This window comes from Rhagoletis zephyria, unplaced genomic scaffold, assembly GCF_001687245.7.
Source record: "Rhagoletis zephyria isolate East Lansing unplaced genomic scaffold, Rhagoletis_zephyria_1.1 Rzeph_scaffold_00114, whole genome shotgun sequence".
NCBI lineage: Eukaryota > Metazoa > Arthropoda > Insecta > Diptera > Tephritidae > Rhagoletis > Rhagoletis zephyria.
Window position 1 is genome coordinate 186802 of NW_016157198.1, and position 20871 is coordinate 207672.

The 20871-nt window shown below is 36.9% G+C and overlaps 1 protein-coding gene across 1 annotated transcript in view; it reads left to right on the forward strand.

Moving 5' to 3' along the window:
* LOC108378182 (GPI inositol-deacylase-like) overlaps positions 1 to 20871 on the forward strand; it is a 356400-nt gene that overhangs the window by 134114 nt on the left and 201415 nt on the right. The window contains exons 8-9 of the mRNA XM_017634475.1: positions 6615 to 6703; positions 6759 to 6912. Coding sequence (XP_017489964.1) covers positions 6615 to 6703; positions 6759 to 6912 — 243 coding nt within the window. The remainder of the gene's footprint in view (positions 1 to 6614; positions 6704 to 6758; positions 6913 to 20871) is intronic.

Here is a 20871-nt window from a genome sequence, read left to right on the forward strand (position 1 = left end):
CATTTTGAAGTTTAGCTTTGACAGTTTTGTTATGTTTACATTTCTCATTTCTCATATGTCTATTATTTGGCNCGTACATTCATCTGGCAATCCCCCCCATTTTGAAGTTTAGCTTTGACAGTTTTGTTATGTTTACATTTCTCATTTCTCATATGTCTATTATTTGGCCACTAAAAATAATAGATCAATGGGGAGTGATGCAGTCTAATGTACATACATGAAAACATTGCTGTCCACAAGTACAGATGTACATATGTCCATCAGTATATCAACGAAGCCCGTTTGTTTCATCATACATATATCCATACAAACATATGTACATATGGATGTAGTTACACAAAGCACGCTTGCTTCATTTATATACCCTGCAAAAAATTTTGCGACTAATCTCTAAAGAGAGTATTCCGAGATTACTCTCAATCGGATACAATTGGGCATTATTTAGTCGCAACTAGTCTCATCCGGGTACTATTGGGGATCAATTAGTCTCGACTCATCCCTTACGGGTATAAGTGGAGATCAATTAGTCCCCGACTCATCTCTAACGGGTACTATTAACGATTTAATGATATGTACGCACTTAGTAAATGAAATTTCATGTGCGGTGATGGCACATAGAGAGAGTATTCGCTTAATAAAACTGAGAACCACCCTGCAAAAAATTGTGCGACTAATCTCTAAAGAGAGTATTCCGAGATTACTCTCAATCGGGTACAATTGGGCATTAATTAGTCGCAACTAGTCTCATACGGGTACTAATGAAGATCAATTGGTCTCGACTCAACCCTTATGGGTATAATTGGAGATCAATTAGTCCCCAACTCATCTTTAACGGGTACTATTAACCACTTAATATGATATGTACGCACTTAGTCAATGAAATTTCATGTGCGGCGTTAGCACACAGAGAGAGTATTCGCCTAACAAAACTGAGCACCCCGGTTCGGATCTCAGGTGGCGCAAATTTTTATTTTTATTTTTTAAAAGTGACTAGTCGCTTTTTATACCCGTTCGGGTATAAAGGTGAACAATTAGTCTCTTCATAGGACATGCTCGAACAAAAGCGATCAGTTCATTCCATATAAAGAGATCAAAAGTGGTATTAGTCGCATGCTCCTTTGCGATTGCTCCCGGAGTCATCCCGGATTAGTCCCATTTTTTGCAATATATTGCTTGGTAGCGGCAGAGCTGAAATGCGAGTTCGTTCATACATACATATATACGTACGTGCGTGCATTCAAATATATCTACATATGTAGATAGTTTTACCCTCGATGAATTCGAAGCCGTCATGGATAAGCTTACCTTTGATGCCCGGACTAGAGCACCCGTATTAATAGCCGGCGACTTCAATGCTTGGGCCTTGCAATGGGGAAGCCGACGAACTAACGCCAGAGGAAGAGCTCTTCTTGCAGCACTATCCTCTCTGGATGTGGCATTATGCAACTCGGGTACCAAATTTACATTCAGCAAGGATGGGGTGGGGTCCATTATTGACCTCACATTTATCAGCAGCAGGCTGTTTCGACACACGTCTTGGGAGGTTAGCGACGAGTACACTCATAGCGACCACATGGCAATCATTTTCTCGATACAGGAGGAGAGAGAGAGCAGAAAAGTCAGTGCAAGAGCAACAACAGGTTGGAAGGTCAACTCTCTAGACGAAGAGGCGCTAGTAGCCATGATGTCTGGAATTTCGTTACCCTACGGACCTAGTAACATGACGAACTACCTCATGGCCAAAATTACTCAAGCGTGCGACGCTTCGATGAAGAAAAAATACCCGACCAGCCGACGTGCACCAGTTTATTGGTGGAATGAGCAAATAGCGGACTTGCGACTGCAATGCAACAGAGCGAGAAGAAACTACCAGCGTGCCAGAAGGTATGAAAGCTTTACCGGCGAACATGCTATATACAGAGCTAAACGCAAGGAGCTTAAACAAGCCATAAAGCTCAGCAAGCGAAAGTGCTTTACTAGCTTGTGTGAAAGCGTCCAAAATGACCCCTGGGGCTTAGCATATAAAGTCGTGACGAAAAGGCTGAAGGCATCGGTTCGACCACAGGTATTATGCCCAAATAAGCTGGAGACGATAATAAAGGCGTTATTCCCAATGCAACCAAGTTTTGTGAGAGAAATCTTTCCTGCTACGATGTTCGAGTTTCCCATGGTGAGCACGGAAGAAGTACTTCTTGCGGCCAAGCGATTTAAAGATAAAAAATCACCGGGGCCGGATGCAATTCCAAATCGTGTCCTCAAGCTTGCTGTAGCTGCGAACCCTAAAGTGTTCGTCGATAGTTTTAACGAATGCTTTAAAGAAGGAGTATTTCCTGATGCATGGAAGCGCCAGCGGCTAGTTCTATTGCCGAAAACTGGGAAGCCACCAGAAGATCCCTCAGCATATCGTCCTATATGCATGTTGGATACGACGGGCAAGTTGTTCGAACGCATAATCAGCGATAGACTGCTAGAAGCAATCGAGGAAAAGGGAGGCCTCTCAGAGACACAGTTCGGCTTCAGAAAGGGGCGGTCAACGGTAGATGCAGCCAGTTTAGTAAAGCAGTTGGCGGAAGATGCAATCAGTGGCGAAAGGTGGAAGGGAGGAGCAAAGGAGTACTGCTTGCTTGTCACCCTCGATGTAAAAAATGCGTTCAACACAGCAAGTTGGAAACACATAAACGCTGCTCTACGCAGATTCGAGGTACCCGCATACCTTCGCAAGATTGTAGACAACTACCTAGCAAATAGAGTGCTACTGTACAATACGGAGAACGGTGTCAAAGAACATAAAGTCTCGGCTGGAGTACCACAGGGTTCGGTTCTGGGTCCAATACTCTGGAATATCATGTACGATGGTGTACTCCGACTATCCTTGCCAGAACGAGTGAAAATTGTCGGATTTGCTGACGACATAGCGCTAGTGGTGGTAGCGAAGCATCTAGAAGAAATAATTACCGCAGCAAATAGTTCAATCGTCCAGATCCAAGCATGGCTGGCCGAAACAGGACTGGAACTTGCGCACCAAAAAACCGAGACAGTTCTAGTAAGCAGTAGAAAAGTCAGAGAAGTGGCGACTATAAAGGTTGGTCAACAAGAAATTACGTCAAAGGCGGCCCTAAAATACCTAGGCATAATGTTTGATGCGAGGCTTACCTTCAAGACGCACATTGATTATGCTGTCGAGAAAGCCGAAAAGGTGGCAGGGGCACTAACAAGGGTTATGCTGAACGTAGGAGGCCCGAAACAACAGCGTAGGCAGCTATACGCAAGCGTCGTGCGCAGTGTGCTGCTCTATGGTGCACAAATCTGGTATGAAGCGTTCAGCAAGACGTCATATGTACGAGAAGCAAGGTCTTTGCACAGATTTTGCGCTATCAAAGTATGCAGTGCATTCCGAACTACGTCCGAAGAAGCAGCACTAGTGGTGGCAGGACTCTGCCCCATTGACATTCTAGTGGAAGTGACAGGCCCCAGGCCTATAAACCGAACGAGACGCGAAGAGGTGACACAGAGGTGCTTGCAGCAATGGCAAACGAGGTGGGACCGCGCAGCCAGCGGTCGTTGGACGCACCGCCTCATACCCTCGATATCAAGGTGGGTAAGTAGGGAACATGGGGAAGTGGACTTCCATTTGACCCAAATATTGACAGGGCATGGGTGCTTTAAATCATATTTATACCGATTTAAGCACGAAGACGATCCCTTCTGCACCTTCTGTGCAAAGGATATTATTGAAGACGCTGAACACTGCTTTTTCGTCTGTCCGAGGTTTGCAATCGAAAGGGATGACTCGAGCAGGAAGGTGGGGAGGCCACTTACGGTTCATAACCTTGTGGATACTATGCTTGAGTCAGAAGATAACTGGTCCGTTGTTTGCAATTTGGCAAGCACAATTTCATCTAAATTGCGTCGAGCGGAACAACTCCGCAGAATTTCATAGATTGGCAATAGGCCGCTCCCCCTCCGCGAAGTAATACCTTACGGTAGTTCCACGGTGGGAGGGAAACGGAGCAGGGGTGGGTTTTTAGTGCGGTGAGCTGAAAGGCAAGTCCCACACTTTTCGGCTTTCAATGCTTTGTGCCACCTCTACAAAAAAAAAAAAAACATATGTATGTACGTACATATGTATGTAGGTACTCGAATGCATGCTCGTTCAAGATGTGTTTGCTATCGCTTTCTATAACCGTAATCAGGGTTACCACTGAAAAATTTTCTTTCCTACCAAGAGCTGGTGGTTCATAAACCTACCAAAATGGCTTCTTCCCTACCATTTCTTTTAATCGAGGAAAATGCGTTTAACAGTAATAAATACATTAATTTTTGCTGGTTTTTATATTCAAAATAAGACCTCCAGGTTAACAAAAATATCAGAATAATAGCTATTATATACATATGTATATATATTTAGCACACAAAAAAATTAGTGTGGCAAAATATTCGCATAGTTTATAGTTTTAATAAAGCCTTCGGAGTAAATGACGTGAAAACTCGTAGCACAAAATAAAATTCCTTCGTAGATTTTTTATACATCGCTCTTTTGCATACATACTTAATTATGCAGTATATATCCATAATTAGGTTAAAAATATACTTCACGGTTCTTCTTCTTCTTCTTATTTGGCGCTGTAACCGCCTAAGTGATTTTGGCCGAGTTCAGCAAAGCACGCCAGTCGTTTCTCTTCTATGCCAACTGACGCCAATCGGATACGACAAGCGAAACCAAGTCCTTCTCCACCTGATCTTTCCATCGCAGTAGGGACACGAATTTCGATACGATACGATACGATATCGATACTTTTGGGCTTCGATGCCGATATTTTCTACTCGATAGTTTTAAAACGATATTTTTTCGAATCGAGTACAAGAACCCTAGTATCGTATCGAAAGTCATAAAGTCACATTACAAGGATAATATTTGTAATATAGTTAGGATTGCATGTGGTGGAATTTGACGGCTGCAATTTAGTTTGGCATCCCCGGAGTTCCGCATTAAGGTAGCCATGGAACGATAGAGGGAGTTCTCCTGATTGCAAATATATATACTTTTAGCCGCAGCAGGCTTCTAATTTTTAAGTTATTTGTTGTTAAAGTTTGTAAATTGAACTAACCTCTCGGCGTTATTTCACACAATAAACACTTTATTTATGTGCACACTTCGGCAAAATAGTTGCATTAAAACCCCGGCCTGAGATTTCCACTTTAATATACTATTCTTAATTAATTAATTAAGTAAAACGCGTTTATAAATGTCTTCACAAACGTTTGCACATTTCACAAACAAGCAGAGATAACAATGGCTGACAGTAACACAAAATGTATGCTACCATACGTTAAAAAAATACACAAATAAGTGCGTATAATTAGGAAGTATAAGTGTACAATACGTACATATATTGCTCTTATTAAAAATAATAATATTAGGATCGATAGGGGTCTTACTCCTGATCATAACGGTATTATTTTTTTCGGGTGGAAATAATATTTACTGGTGTTATTGTAGTTCAAAGTACACAAATGTAGAAAACGTACATCGTTAATTTGATAAATAATGAAAATTTTTAATAAAAAATCGCGCGATAAATAATGAAAATATTTAATAAAAAACCGCGCGATTTTTTATTAAAAATTATCGCCTGCAGCGCTTTTTCCATAAAAATCTATACTTCGATAAATAATAAAAATTTTTAATAAAAAATCGCGCGATGCCAAACTAAAATTTTCCCGAGATTCTGCTCCGATTTGTCGCGCGCGCCTTAATGTTGCGGCACAAAAGGGTCCTTTCAGTTTATGTCGACTCTGAACGGCGATTATACGGGACCTATATTCAGATAAATTTTTTGGATTTTGGTATCGATATTTGGAATATCGAGTCTTTTTATTCCGATATTAATGTGTACCCGATATTTTTGAAGCGATAATTTAAATGAGTACCATATCGATACTTTCTGTTCGATATCGTGTCCCTACATCGCAGTGGGGGCCTCCCTCTTCCTCTGCTACCACCAGCGGGTGGTAGAGCTGGAGCATCGGTGTCCATTCGAACGACCTGGCCAAGCCAGCGGAGCCGCTGTATTTTAATTCGCTGCATTATGCTCATGGTTCCATCGTCTGCGGTATTCGCCGTCGCCAACGCGTAAAGGCCCGTAAATCTTCCGCAAAATCTTTCTCTCGAACACTCCAAGACCCGCCTCATCGAATGTTGTCATTGTCTATGCACGGGCATGATGAATGACTTATAGAGCGTGGTTTTCGTACATCGAGAGAGGACTTTACCCCTGAATTGCCTACTCAGTCCAAAGTAGCACTTGTTGGCAAGAGTGATTCTGCGTTGAATTTCCTCACGGCTAGGCTTGCCAAATGTCCGGGTCTAGGACTTTCCGATTACTGGAAATATGACTAACAATAGGTTTTTTCCACAAGCTACTTCTAGAAAAACTCGAGCAAAGTTCAAACTGTGAGAGTATATCAAAGAAGCTCTAAAACTTACTTGTGGTATGCGTATGTGTAACTTTCCTCCTCGATTTTTGCGATACCGCCGCCTAAGAAGTTTCACTTCAAAAAACGCAGCCTTTCCTAAAACCTGTATTTTACAGTTAAAATTTTTTTTATTGCAGAAACTATACATTGATGTTAGTCAACTGGATCATGGAGACTGTCTGTTTGGATGTTCGAGAACATCAAGTTCGAACGAAAGCATTTTGTGGTGAGCGAAGGTAAAATATTTTTATATTAACAATTTGAGAATGGATTTCTTCTAGTAAGGACGGAATTTCTCTCTTACATCATTTTCAAATATTACCATCGCTTAATAACCAAATGCGATCTGTGGCAGTACTTGATATCGAAAACTTAAGGAACGCATATTTAAACTGGAGCCATATTGGTCTGTTCGTCCAAGCAACGAGAACACCGGTAAGAATTTGTAGTGCTATGATCTTAAGTTTCGAATGTACACCATAATAACCGAATTAATATACTTGTATTCACAGGGCCGCCGAGAGCCAGGCAGGGCCCAGCGAAGATTGCATCGGCGAGCCCTTTGAATTGAAACTTTTTGGTGCTTTTTAGTACTACCCACACATCCATTATTACAAAGACAATTTTTTTTTTTATATGAATTTGGTTACGTAAGACCAGTGCTGGCCACTTTATGATTACGATTTACAGTAATCGGGATACGAAAAATTTTAAGATTATAATTACAGTAATTGTAATCATGAAAATTGTTATTACAATTACAGTAGTAATCGTTAACTTTTTTAGGATTACAATTAAAGTAATCAAAATCATGCAATTCATGCAATTGCGATAACTAAACATAACAGTTGTTGATGACAACCATATATGTAATACTTCTATATTGATAGTAAGCTAACATCTCAATGTGTAAGCATTCCGAAATCAAAGCGAGACAGTCTAGTACTGTTTTTGTCAATGTATTGTGTACTTGAGTGCCGGTTTTGTAAATGTGTCGTGTACATGTTTATTTATAAACGTATGTGTTCCTTTTCTTTCGTACGTGTTTATTGATATATCTGTACTGTAGTGTTTTCGGACGGTACTAGCTCTTACTGCCAATATAGGAGTATTACATATATGATGACAACTGTCATTGAAAAATGCACTATGAAGGAAATGTTCTGTGACTAAGTGATACATACCAATCGATTTCTTTTTTCGTCGAGAATAAAATTTGAAAAAAATGTGTTTGTAATTTTAATGCATAATTTAAAAAAATAATTATTTTTTATTTTTTATTTATAAATTCAAAATAACAATAATTTTTGATTTTTATTCTATAAATCTAAAATAACAATTATTTTTGATTTTTATATTATATGTCTTAGATAGCAGTTATCGAAGACTTATTTATAAAATTCATCAATAAAAATCAGTCAGTGGCTTTTGCTTTTAAAAATCATCAATATAAATCTGTCACTGACTTTTATTTTTTAAGTCATACGTATAATGCAGTTAAGATGGTGTTGGAGAACAAACTTTTACTAGACTTATACAAATACCTTTTATAAGTATGACTTAAAAAATAAAAGCCAGTGACTGACTTAAATGAATGACTTTTGAAAGTAAAAGTTTTCAATAACCGTTATTTAAGACATAAAATATAAAAGTCCAAAATAACTGTTATTTGCAGATTATATAGATAAAGATCAAAAATAATTGTTATTTTGGGTTTTTAAATAAAAGTTAGAAATAATCGTTTTTTAAAGATTAATGCACTAGTTGAAAAAAAATTAACTGTAAATGGACTGGTTGTATTGAAATTTAATTTTTTCGTTACATAATAACCGCGTGTATGCAAATAAGTGGTTGATTCTTCATAAAGTGTGTTGGAATCAGTGTGAAAGTTTGTTTAAAAGTGCTAAGAAAATCCTAAAGTAAAACAATTCTGGGCAAATTCAGGTTAAGTAAAAGTCAAAAAATAATTGTTAAAGAGCGATTTTTATAATAAGAGTTGTAACTGTTACGGTCCCTAGAAATTAGTTTTGCTTAGAGCAAACATTGATTTTTATACTCCAAAATGATTTTAATATATAAATTCGCGCATTTGTTTGAAATTGTTGTAATATTCTACACAGACTCGTGGCCGCAGTATTTTTAATACAGATTTATTTTGATTAACTGTATTAATAATAATAATAGGTTGGCGTTTACACATACGTATGTTAGTGTTTGGCCACGCTTCTCCTCAGATTTGTTGCGTGCGTCTTGGTGGTGTCACACAAAGGGAAGGGACCTGCAGTTTTACACCGACTCCGAATGGCGATTTTTATTGTTTTGATATTGGGTTGAACCGGGCTTGAACCCAGGCCCTGCGAAGTGTTAGCGCACACTGATAACCTCTACACCACAGCGGCCGCCATTGTCCTTTCATCTTTTGTTTTAAACTACTTTGATAAAGAAATATTATGGGTTTTCATCTAAACGTTTATGAGGCATTCCAAGCTATTGCAAGGAAAATTGTGATTATTTTTTTTCGATTTTGATATAAGCTGAGTAAAATGTAGAAATACCTCTAAGATATGGCAAATGCAGGGAATGTAAAAAAATAAATAAATTTGCAAAAGTTATACAACATCCAAAATATAGCTGTCTCGGCGAAAGCCATTGTTTATCACATCAAAGCTCGATAAATATTGGTTGTATAAAAAAATCAGTTAGTTAGAGATTTATAAAAAATGTTTTATTTTTTTAAGTCCAATTTTCCACACGTTTGTTAATGAACAACTTAGAAAGTTTCTAAAAAAAATGTTTGCTGGTTTTTAAAAACTGCAAAAAATATATGTGATGGAGTGTATATCAAAGATTTAACTGACAAATTTTGAAAGGGTGTCTCAATATAGGGCCGAGATATTGATTGTTTCGTAAAGCAGTGACTGATGAAAAAATAAAAAAAAAATAAATTCTTTAATTAAAATTTGATCAAAATACGTTAAGTGGTTCACTTAAAAACCTTTTCTTTCGGATAACCAAGATAGTTACGTACTTTGGTACAGATCCAGATAATATTTGTTTCCCTATACTTTATTTTGCAATAATCCTCTTACTTTACGAAAAATCTCGAATTTAAAATTAACATAATCATTTCTTTGATTGGTCATATCTCCTAAACGGGCAGAGATAACTTAATCATTTTGGTTTAAAAAAAGCGGAAAATTCTCATCTTTTAGCAAAAATTATTAAATGTGTCATTTTTAATGTCATGTTGAATTAAAATATATCTTTGAATTTTTCTAGCATCTTTTTTGCACGAATTTTTAAATTTGTTACTTTTAATGTATGCTAAATTAAGATACATCTTTGTTTTTTTTTTCTAAATTGTTCATTAACAAACATATGGAAAATTGGAATTAAAAAAAAAGTTTAATAAACCTCTGACCCTTTGTCAATAAAAAAGTACTAATTGATTTTTTTGATACAACCAATATATATCGAGTTATGATGTGATGAGCAATGGGCGCGTTCATAAGACGTANTAATTGATTTTTTTGATACAACCAATATATATCGAGTTATGATGTGATGATGTGCTGTTGCGTAACACGGTTGAGTAGTTCCGCTCAGCTCCATAGTTGGTAACTTTCCGCAATTTTTTCCAGCGGAAAATTTTTACGCTACCTGAACTCAACGTGTTGGGCTTAGCCTAAACAGCTGATCGAAAAGACTTACGCCGTTAAATTTAACGCCGCTTTGTTAGGTGGTAGGTGCAAACAAATTTATTATAGTTTATATTACTGCTGTGATAAAATAACTAAAATGTTTTATAATAATACTACGCTTCTTAATATATGCTTTTAAGATGTTTGCTATATAATTCATTGAACCGTTGAACGACTTTTTCAACACGGCGGCAGCTTAGCGCTGAATTCTAAATACTATCGGCGCAACTATCTCTATTTATTGCAATTATTGCAGCTACGACTTATGGACGCTCCCAATGGCTTACGGCGAGACACCTAATATTTTGGTTGTTGTATAACTTAAAAAAAACGTTTTTTTTGCGATTACAAATACTTTTGGGACCTCCTCTGCAACATATCCGTAAATCGAGCAAAAGTAGTTTTTGACCAATTGAAATAGTGTGGAATGCCTCTTACATGAATTGCCTTATCGTAATTTTCCATTTATGGTTTATGTAAATGTCTTGAGCAATGAAGTGTTTTTATGTAAGTTCATGTACAATATATTCAAAAGTTATTGCCATGCATTACATTTTCCGTGATTTTCATTTACCTGTTAAATCAGCGTTGCCAGTAACAATTTTTATCCCCTACCAAATTTCTTCCCAAATCCGACCAAAATCGTTTACAGCCTACCAAATAAATTTCAATTTAAAAAAAACATTCTGAAAGCATACAATTCTTCTACTTAAGATTAAAAGTTCCGAATACAAAGCATTTACATAAATATATATATGTACTTTGTACATTTTAAAACAAACAAGAAATAAATACGTGCAGACACAGTCTTAGGCACAGAGATGAGATCATTTAAAATTTTTTGGTTCTATGAATTATATACATATGTACATGTTATGTACCAATAAGTTATTTTTTTTTTTGTAAGTAAACTTAAATCAATTACACATGCAAATCTTTAGCAGCTGCGTGGTTATTATATCAGGATCGCAATCTATGAGATGGGGAAACTTTAACAAAAGAGGTAAAATTGGTAAATCTTCATTAGAAACTACCACAGCTGGCGTCATTATTTGTAAAAGTTGTATATCTTCACGCGTGAAATCAAATCTTATATTTATTTGGTCCCAAAACTCTATGTAAAACTTTAATGTATTGGTTTTAACTTCAAGGATTCCAGAACAATTGACATTACTTTTCATAACCATCTCAGCTTTCGTTCTAAAAAAAATGTCAGATATTTCAACATGATTATATTTATTTTTAAAATCAACATTAATATGTTACTGATCGCACCTTTTTTTAATAAAGGTACTCAAAATTAAGAGATAATGTGCTTCGATAGTTGCATATAAGTATGGCAAACGAGAACTTTCAGCTTGGAACTCTTTGTTAAGATTGTTAATTATGGGGAAAATTTAAGATAGAAATAAAAAATAGCATTTGGTTTTGCAACTCATTCCTTCTGCCAGGTCTGCAGATCGCATACCGTTTACTTCGTAAAAGCAGGAAATAAAATAAAGTTTCAAACTATCCCATTGCTCCACTTTTTTTTAATAATAATAATCCCAACGGTTTTACGCTCCATTCCCGCCCATCCGCACGATTCAATTTTTGCGCCGAGTCACGAAAGGCAGGAGTTTATTAAGTGTCGAGATGTAAAACCAAGGCTAATTTATACAAAGTGGTGTTACTGGAGAATTTAGGTTTTCGCCGCGGTCATTCTGAATGTCAAAATGATGTGTTTGTTGTAATATGAATTCGCCTTGTTTACCACAAACACATCATTTCGACATTCAGAAGGACCGCGGCGAAAACCTAAATTCGCCAGTAACACCACCTTGTATAAATTCGCCTTGTCTAAAACTATTCAGCTACAGAACCAAATTCATCAGCTGATTATAATGTATTTATGTTAGTCAATAATTTATTTAGAGAGGATAGTATCGCTTTCTTAATGCTGAAAAGCGTATCAGATGTATCAAATGTGCTGGAATGAGAGTTAAAATCCTAGCGAAAGCCATCCTAGTGAAAGCCATCGTGTTTGAGATATGCCCATGATTTTGTGGGGTTTTACCGAACAGTCGTCCTGAAATTCCTTCAGTTCATGCATCCTCTTTGGACTGTGGGAAAATAAACTAAGTATGTTGCGGCACAGTGTCTCAATGCTTTTCGGCAATTTTTTACAAGCATAGCTCTAGCAAAGGTGAAGTGNTCTTTGGACTGTGGGAAAATAAACTAAGTATGTTGCGGCACAGTGTCTCACTGCTTTTCGGCAATTTTTTACAAGCATAGCTCTAGCAAAGGTGAAGTGAGTGGCATGTGCACTTTATATAAAATAAATCGGTTTCTGCACTCAATAATGTTTTCAGCCCGCCCAAGTCTCCAGCCATAACATTGGCTCCATCAGTGGCCAAACCTATTAGGTTTCTTATTTCTAAAGGCAGGATTGGCAAATGTTTAGAAGGCAAATATTTAAATGCAAAATGATGTTTGAAATATATATTTTTATAATTAAGAATTTAAAAACTTAATTCAACTATCCGACCAAAATCTTACTTTGCCGACCAATCTACCAAATGAAAAAGGAGCGACCAAATTTGGTCGGAAAAGACCAACAGTGGCAACACTGTATGAAATATTTCTAAATTGATCATACAATTTGTTTTGAACTTTAATCTTTTCGAGACCAAGGGAAACATACATATTTCCCAATAATCACTCATAAAGGATTTGCGTGTTGTAATAGAGCTTTTGTTCTGTTTTTTTGAATGTGCTCATATTAATGTAACTATTTTTACTATGCAATTTGAGCAAAAAAACATTTCTATTAAAATTAGAAAAGTCTATCATAAAAAGATTATTTTTAAATTTGAGTTTTTAAGAAATTTTATTCTGAGCAAAACAAAAAATAGTTTTTTTTACGAAAAACNAGTCTATCATAAAAAGATTATTTTTAAATTTGAGTTTTTAAGAAATTTTATTCTGAGCAAAACAAAAAATAGTTTTTTTTTACGAAAAACCTATAATAATAATNGAAACATACATATTTCCCAATAATCACTCATAAAGGATTTGCGTGTTGTAATAGAGCTTTTGTTCTGTTTTTTTGAATGTGCTCATATTAATGTAACTATTTTTACTATGCAATTTGAGCAAAAAAACATTTCTATTAAAATTAGAAAAGTCTATCATAAAAAGATTATTTTTAAATTTGAGTTTTTAAGAAATTTTATTCTGAGCAAAACAAAAAATAGTTTTTTTTACGAAAAACCTATAATAATAATATAACAGATTGGCGCTTACACATATGTTAGTGTTTGGCCGAGCTTCTCCTCCGGTTCGTGGCGTGCGCCTTGATGTTGTCACACACAAAGCGGAGGGACCTACAATTTTACGCCGGCTCCGAACGGCGATTGTATTTTTATGAGAAGCTGTTTTTCATGGCAAAAAAGCCCATAGTTTAGAAAAAAATGCGCTGACCCGAATTTGAAAAGAAATTACCATCAGAAACAAAAATGTTTTGGTGAATAAAATCCAGTGAAATTATTTCTTTCATGAAAAATTATTTTTGGGAGGAAAAATTAAAAAAAAATATATTTTTTAGGAAAAAAGAATTTTTAAGGAAAAATAAATTTGTTTTAGAAAAATAATATTTACTGAGATAAAAAATTACCATATGTAAGAAAAAATATTTTTATTTTAGAATAAATAAATTTTCGACCAAAAAATTATTTCGTTAATGAAAAAACATTAGAAAAAAACTTAGGAAAGAGTAATAAAATGGTTTGGAAAAAAATAATTTTTCTAGGAACTCTGAGTTTGATTACAAATTGTTTAGAAAGAAATATTGGGTAAAAATTCGTTTTCAAGTGAAATTTGGAAATTTTTGGAGAAAGTTATCTTTAAACATAAATTTATTTATTCTTTTTTTGTATATCAGAATTTGATTACTAAGTCCTCGATGAATTCAAATTTAGAATTTAAATTATGAATTTTTATAAGCTTATGGTCCTGAGAAGGTTAAATTGGGAAATACTGTCGAATACAGAATCCTCATTTTCAAATATGAATGTATTTCACACAGAAAATGGGGATTTTGTGTTTGGGGATTTTGATTTTTGTCCTTTTTCTGTCTTTCCGTCTTCTGCATCCAACTTCAACACGTAACGCCCTTTCATAAATGAAAATTCCATTTGCTCGGCGCTAGCGCCGCGTTGTTGTGGGATGCTTCGTACGAATTGCATGGGCATGCCGATTTTTGACAATTCTTTGACGCTTGGCGAAAATTTAGGGATGGCAGTTATAAAAAAACCGACTGAAATTTAAGTGTGCTCTATCCAATCCACAATGAAGGTGCAGTTTTCTTATATGCTATAGTTTTTAATATCGTTTTTCACTTCTTTGTCCTTTCTCTTTCTTTCCGTCTTCTGCATCCAACTTCAACACATAACGCTCTTTCAAAACTGAAAATTCCATTTGCTCGGCGCTAGCGTTATTGTACGATTTTTTACAGTTCCTTGACGCTTGACGCGCCAATTTAGGGATAGAAGTAATAAAAAAATAAAGGCGACCCCACCATACGCGCCAACTACCGCGGGAACTTATGTAGTTATTGCGTGAAAGATTGAAGCCCACCGCCAACGAATTGGTTTGGCTTCATCAGCGTGGCTTTAGAGCTGCCAAATCCTCCATAGATAAGATATTCATCTTGGAAAAGACCCGCGAGAAAAAAATCGACTATAAAGCCGCTTTCGACAGCACTAAAAGGATTTGCGTATAGGCCGCGATGTCTGAATTTGGTATCTCCGCGAAACTGATACGACTCTATAAAATGAGGTTGAGCAATACCACCAGCTCTGTCAGAATTGGGAAGGACCTCTCTGACCCGTTCACTCTCTGAAACAAAGAGACTCCATTTCGTGTGATTTCTTGAATCTATGCTGCAGAACTGAACCATTTAGGCGCAACACTTTACTTTATGGGTTCAAATAAGGGCCTACGACTGTTCTGCCCTCTCGGAATTAGATAGAGAAGCAAAGCGAATGGGTCTGGTGGTGAGCGAGGCCAAAACGAAGTATCTCCTGTCATCACACTAACAGTGAGAGCATAAGTATTTTGACACCCACTTCACTCTTGAAAGTTATAAGTTTGAATAAGTAGACGACTTCGTTTATTTAGGAACCAGCATTAAAACCATTAATAATTTCAGCTTTGAAATCCAACGGAGAATCACTCTTGCCAACAAATACTACTGAATAGGCAAGTCCTCTCAAACTCTATAAGTCGCTCATCATGCCTGTGTTGGTGTATAGCGCGGAGGCATGGATAATGAAAACATCTGATGAAGCTCTTGGAGTTGTCGAGAAAGGTTCTGCGGAAGATTTACGGTCCTTTGCGGGTTGGCGACGGCGAATACCACAGACGATTTAGGGATGTGCTGTATGAACTTTACAATGATGTAGACATATCGAATAAAATGCTGATTTTCTAACCGCTCACCGGTGCCGCCGCGTTATTTCGGAAATTGTATGAGGATTATAATTTTTTAACGGCCAGACAATGCTTTTATTTAGGTACACCACAGGCAAAAATTCTTGCCTACCTACCAATTTGATTGTCCGATATAAGTTGTATCAGTGACAATATGCGTTTCGAAATTTTGAAACCCTAAAAACCTTGCTATTTCACCACCACCATATTAAAATTTCTATGATGTTATTACCAACTCGTTTTCTTTCAAATTTGCTGCCAAATTAGCAGTTTATGGCAGGCAATATACATATCTTATATATAAATAGGCAATCATGTTTTCTTTACACCCCTTTTAAGGTTAAACTGTACTTCTAAGGCATAAACAATTATATATCATTAGAAAGGTATTTTGCTGCTGATGTGCAGACAATTTTTCAAATTTCAAATTAGTTTAACATAAAGCGAAAAAACCAATTCAAAATTGACACCATACATAGTTTGGGGCGGAAATACCTCCCAAATATATGTTTTAATATTGATACTGAATTAAAGAAACGTGCTAAGCAGCAGTTCAGGAATAAGATTTATAAATGTAGATCAGAGGTCCCCTTTCAAAGATTTACATATTAACATATTTCCAAAGCTCATTCATAACTGTATATATAAATAATAAATAAATCTAAAATAAATCTAAGATTCAATCTAACGATGTAATTTTGCATCGCGGGTGAGTTCCAAAACTAAATTCGGAGTGCCAAAAATAAAAATAAAATATTTTCTTGTGTCTATTTGTTAAAATAATGTGATTACAAAATTGCAAATTTTAAAAAACAGAGCTCGTAAAGCCATAAAAGATCTATTTCGCTCTGAGGAGTAATATTTTTTAAGAGCACTATATAAACTCCTCACATGTTCGGCTCACTCATGAATTTGCATGTGCTGTATTTGTCAAATAGTTTATTTGTGTTATTTGTGATTTTCGGAATGCTGTCCTTAAGATAGTAGAAACTTTGCAATCGCCTTTGCCAGAGATAGAACTTATAGAAATTCTGCAACATGACTTAAGACCACGCGTTCGCCAACAGTTGCTATATGTTCCAATTAATTCGCTGGCGGAGTTACGAAAACTTTGTCTAAAAGGCGAAAGTTTAGTAAATGAAATTACCAAGCCTCAAAATCCCTTGCCGACTACTAAATGCACTCAGCAATCACGCCGTTACGTGAACGAAATAGACTGCTTAGACAATCCCCCCGAAAATAGCGACTATGAAGAAGTGCATTGACTAAAAAATCTAAAACCAAACTAGTGTGTTGAAATTGCAGGTCCGAAGGGCACCGCGTCTTCGGTTGCGGCACTCCGAACGTTTATCGCCCCAAATGCCAGCTTTGCAATTCGGGAAACGTGAAAGAGAGCGAGGTTCTTTTACAGATTCCTCGCAACGACCCGAAAAAGAAGCTGTAAAAAATTGTTCATGCGTCCTGACGACAGCGAACGCATAAATAGTGTTCCGACAATCATACGACCTGACAGCCCTTTGGGGACTAATAGGTTTGTTCGTACAATCGTACAGTATGAAATTCGTTTAGGAAATTATAACAAGATAAGAGAAAATATTTCTAATGCTAAAACGCCTAACCTAGCCCCAGCAGAACCCGTTCCACTGGGTTCTGGGAAAACGTTAATAAATCGCGCAAGGCAGTGAACGCTATTGTTTCAGCTATTAAGCATAAATCCTATGATTTGCGGCCATATGCCAAGATTGACATTTTAGGATCTGACCATTTAGGTCTGTTAGACAGTGGAGCTCAAATTTCATGTTTAGGGTCGTCATTAGCCGCCGATATCATCAAGTAAAAGAAGCTCTGTTCACATACCACATCCGTCTGCACTGCAGATGGCAAACAGCAAGTCGTGTATGGCACCATTGATTTGGACATTAAATTTGAAGGAAAGCAAGAAAAAATACACTTTTTTGTTATTCCTAGCATTTCATAAAAAGTCATTTTAGGAGTAGACTTCTGGGTTAAGTTCAAAATTACGCCGCGTGTGATTTCCGAGATTTCCCTCGATGCAAGTCACGATGTAAACTCGCTTCTCTTAAGAGATGAGCAACGGCAGCGACTAGAATTAGTCAAAAATAGATTTCCCTCTTTTGAAAAAGAAGGTCTTGGTAAAACTTCATTAATGTAGTACATTATAGAACTCCAGCCTAATGTCCGTCCGGTTAAACAAAGATACTTTCCAATATCCCCTGCAGTGGAAAAACTTGTCCATACAGAAATAGATGAAATGCTCAACTTAGGTGTAATCGAAGAGGCTCCAAACAGTCCATGGTCCAGTCCGATTGTGTTAGTTAAAAAGCCGAACAAAGTCCGTCTGTGTCTTGACTCTAGAAGAGTAAACAGCGTAACCATTAAGGACGCCTATCTCCTACCTCATATTGATGGTATTTTGAGTAGAATACCGAGGGCGAAATTTATAAGTTCTCTTGAGCTGCGGCGTGCTTTTTGGCAAATTCTCCTAGCAGAAAACTCCAGAGATTACACCTGTTTCACAGTCCCTAATCGTCCGCTATACCGATACCGTCTCATGCCTTTCGGCTTATGCAATGCCCCACAAGCACTCTGTCGCTTGATGGATCGCGCAATTCCACCCCTGTTGAAAAACCAAGTTTTTGTCTACCTAGATGATTTATTAATTGAGTCGGAAGACTTCGACACCCACATGTCCGTCTTTACTGAAGTTGCTCAGCACTTCAGAAAGGCGGGTTTAACCATCAATGTCGGAAAAAGTAAGTTTTGCATTAGAGAAGTAAAGTACTTGGGGTATATCGTTGGTAATGGCACACTTAAAGCCGATCCAGACAAGGTTTCTGCCGTTACGGACTACCCTGTTCCCACGAATGTCAAACAGTTAAGACGCTTCTTGGGAATGGCCGGGTGGTACCGACGATTTGTGGATAGTTTCGCCTCAGTAACAGCTCCGCTTACTAATTTGCTGAAAAAGAGCAAGAGTTTTGTCTGGAATGAGGAAGCTCAAAAATCATTCGAAACCTTAAAACAGAAGTTATGCTCTGCACCAGTTCTTGGCAGTCCGAATTACGATAAGCCGTTTATAATTCAGTGTGACACCAGTAAACTTGGTGTTGGTGCTGTGCTGTACCAAAAGAACGATGAAGGGATCGAAGTGCCCATAGCCTATTTCTCTCAAAAGCTAAATAAAGCCCAAAGTAATTACAGCGTTACTGAACTTGAGTGCCTTGCGGCAATTCTTAGCTAGAAAAAGTTTAGGGCTTACGTAGAGGGGCAAGAGTTCCCCATCGTTACGGACCACGCCAGTTTACAATGGCTCATGCGCCAGTCCGATCTGTCAACCAGATTATCCCGTTGGTCCCTAAAATTACAAGCATATAGATTTACTATTGAACACCGGAAAGGATCCTTAAATGTTGTGNTTATTGGGACCAAAGTTTAACTGATATAGCGGAGGCACTTCGAAGTTCTTACCACCAAACAATTGGATGTTCGCCATACTTTGCGCTATTTGGCCAACAACTGCTGTCGCATGGTGAAGAATATATAATTTTACGAAAGTTAGAAACACTGGACGATAGGGTTCTGGACAGGAATGACAGATTTAAAGTAATACGTAAATCCATCATGGAAAATATTAAAACAGCTTTCGAGACTTCTGCTAAGCGGTACAACTTACGAAGTTCTGCCAAGAATTTTAGTATAGGCGACACTGTATTTAGACGGAATTTCGTTCAAAGCAATGCACCAAAGAGATTCTGTGCAAAATTGGCTCCGAAGTTTATAAAAGCTCCAGTGAGAGGAGTGAAGGGAAATTGCATGTATGAGTTAGAAGAAGAAGATAGTAGGAAGCGGGATGTATATCACAGGAAGGATATACAAGATGCGAAATGTTGAGTATACACCGCACCAACACTGTAGGTGGAGGGGTGTGTACCGTGGGTACATACATGGTACTTTCCTTTTTGTTTTTATTCATTACGTAGCTTTATTTATTTATTAACGGACCGAATCCGCTTATGCACTTCCGCTTTAATATTTTTACTTCTTGAAACTTGAGCACCCAGTGTTGCTGATTAAACACAGCCTCATCTAAAGGTTCCTTTTCCAAGCATATCCTCAATCATATGATCTGCGATAACAATATATCGATAAATTCTCTCTCCCGTCAAGTACAAGTAAATTCCTTCAAAATTTCGTAATATTAATGCTACAAATCTCAATTGGCCAAATATTGAAAGACCTAACAGCGGGTCCTTGTTACAGACTTTAATAAACAGCTTACAAAACGGACGTATTCGACGAAGAGTGCCAATATCCTTACGAACGCCACTGGAAGTCTGTACTGCACCGAGGACTGACCAAATCAAGACACCATCTACCCAATGATATAATTGTAACCGCGGCTTGAATTAAAAAAAAAAGCATGCACGTGCATGCACGTGTGAAGGCACGTAAACGACATACTTGTATATTTGCATATTTTCGAACAAATGTTTTAAAATCTGATAAAACTTGATTTTTCCACAAAGTTTTATTTGATTTTCCCAAGGAAAAAATTTCGGTTCAATGGATTTACTCCTAAGTTTTTTCATACCCCAGATTCGCGATCTAAATTAAAGGAAAAGTAGAAAAAAAAGTAAGAAATTACATAGAAATGAAGTGAAAAAATGTCGAATTTACTAATACTTACCAATTAATACTTACCATTAGAACATACTTACCTTAAAGAGTTTTCTTGAACTCTGGTTCTGACTTAGTTTTCTTTTCTTACCTTTTTTCATACTTATCTTTACTCATTTTTATACCTACGTGTAATTGTAAATTCCACATATCGTCGTTTAAAGTACAAAACCGCGTATCGTCATTCTGCAAAACTGCCTAACTGACATTGGCTGCCAAAAATTGGATTTGCTCACACAAGCTCTAGGCTCAATCCTTATCCATTCGTCCTGAAATATACTAGCCAGAAATGCGATTGCTTTATAAAAAAGAGAACCATTTTGAAATATGAGTGTTTTTACGCTCTAGAAAATAATTTCTAAAACTTCGCATTTTGCTGATACGCGGTTTTGCATTTTGTTGATACGCGGTTTTGCACTTTAAGCGACGATGTGTACATACATACGTACATACATACATATCGTCGTTTAAAGTGCAAAACCGCGTATCAACAAAATGCAAAACCGCGTATCAGCAAAATGCA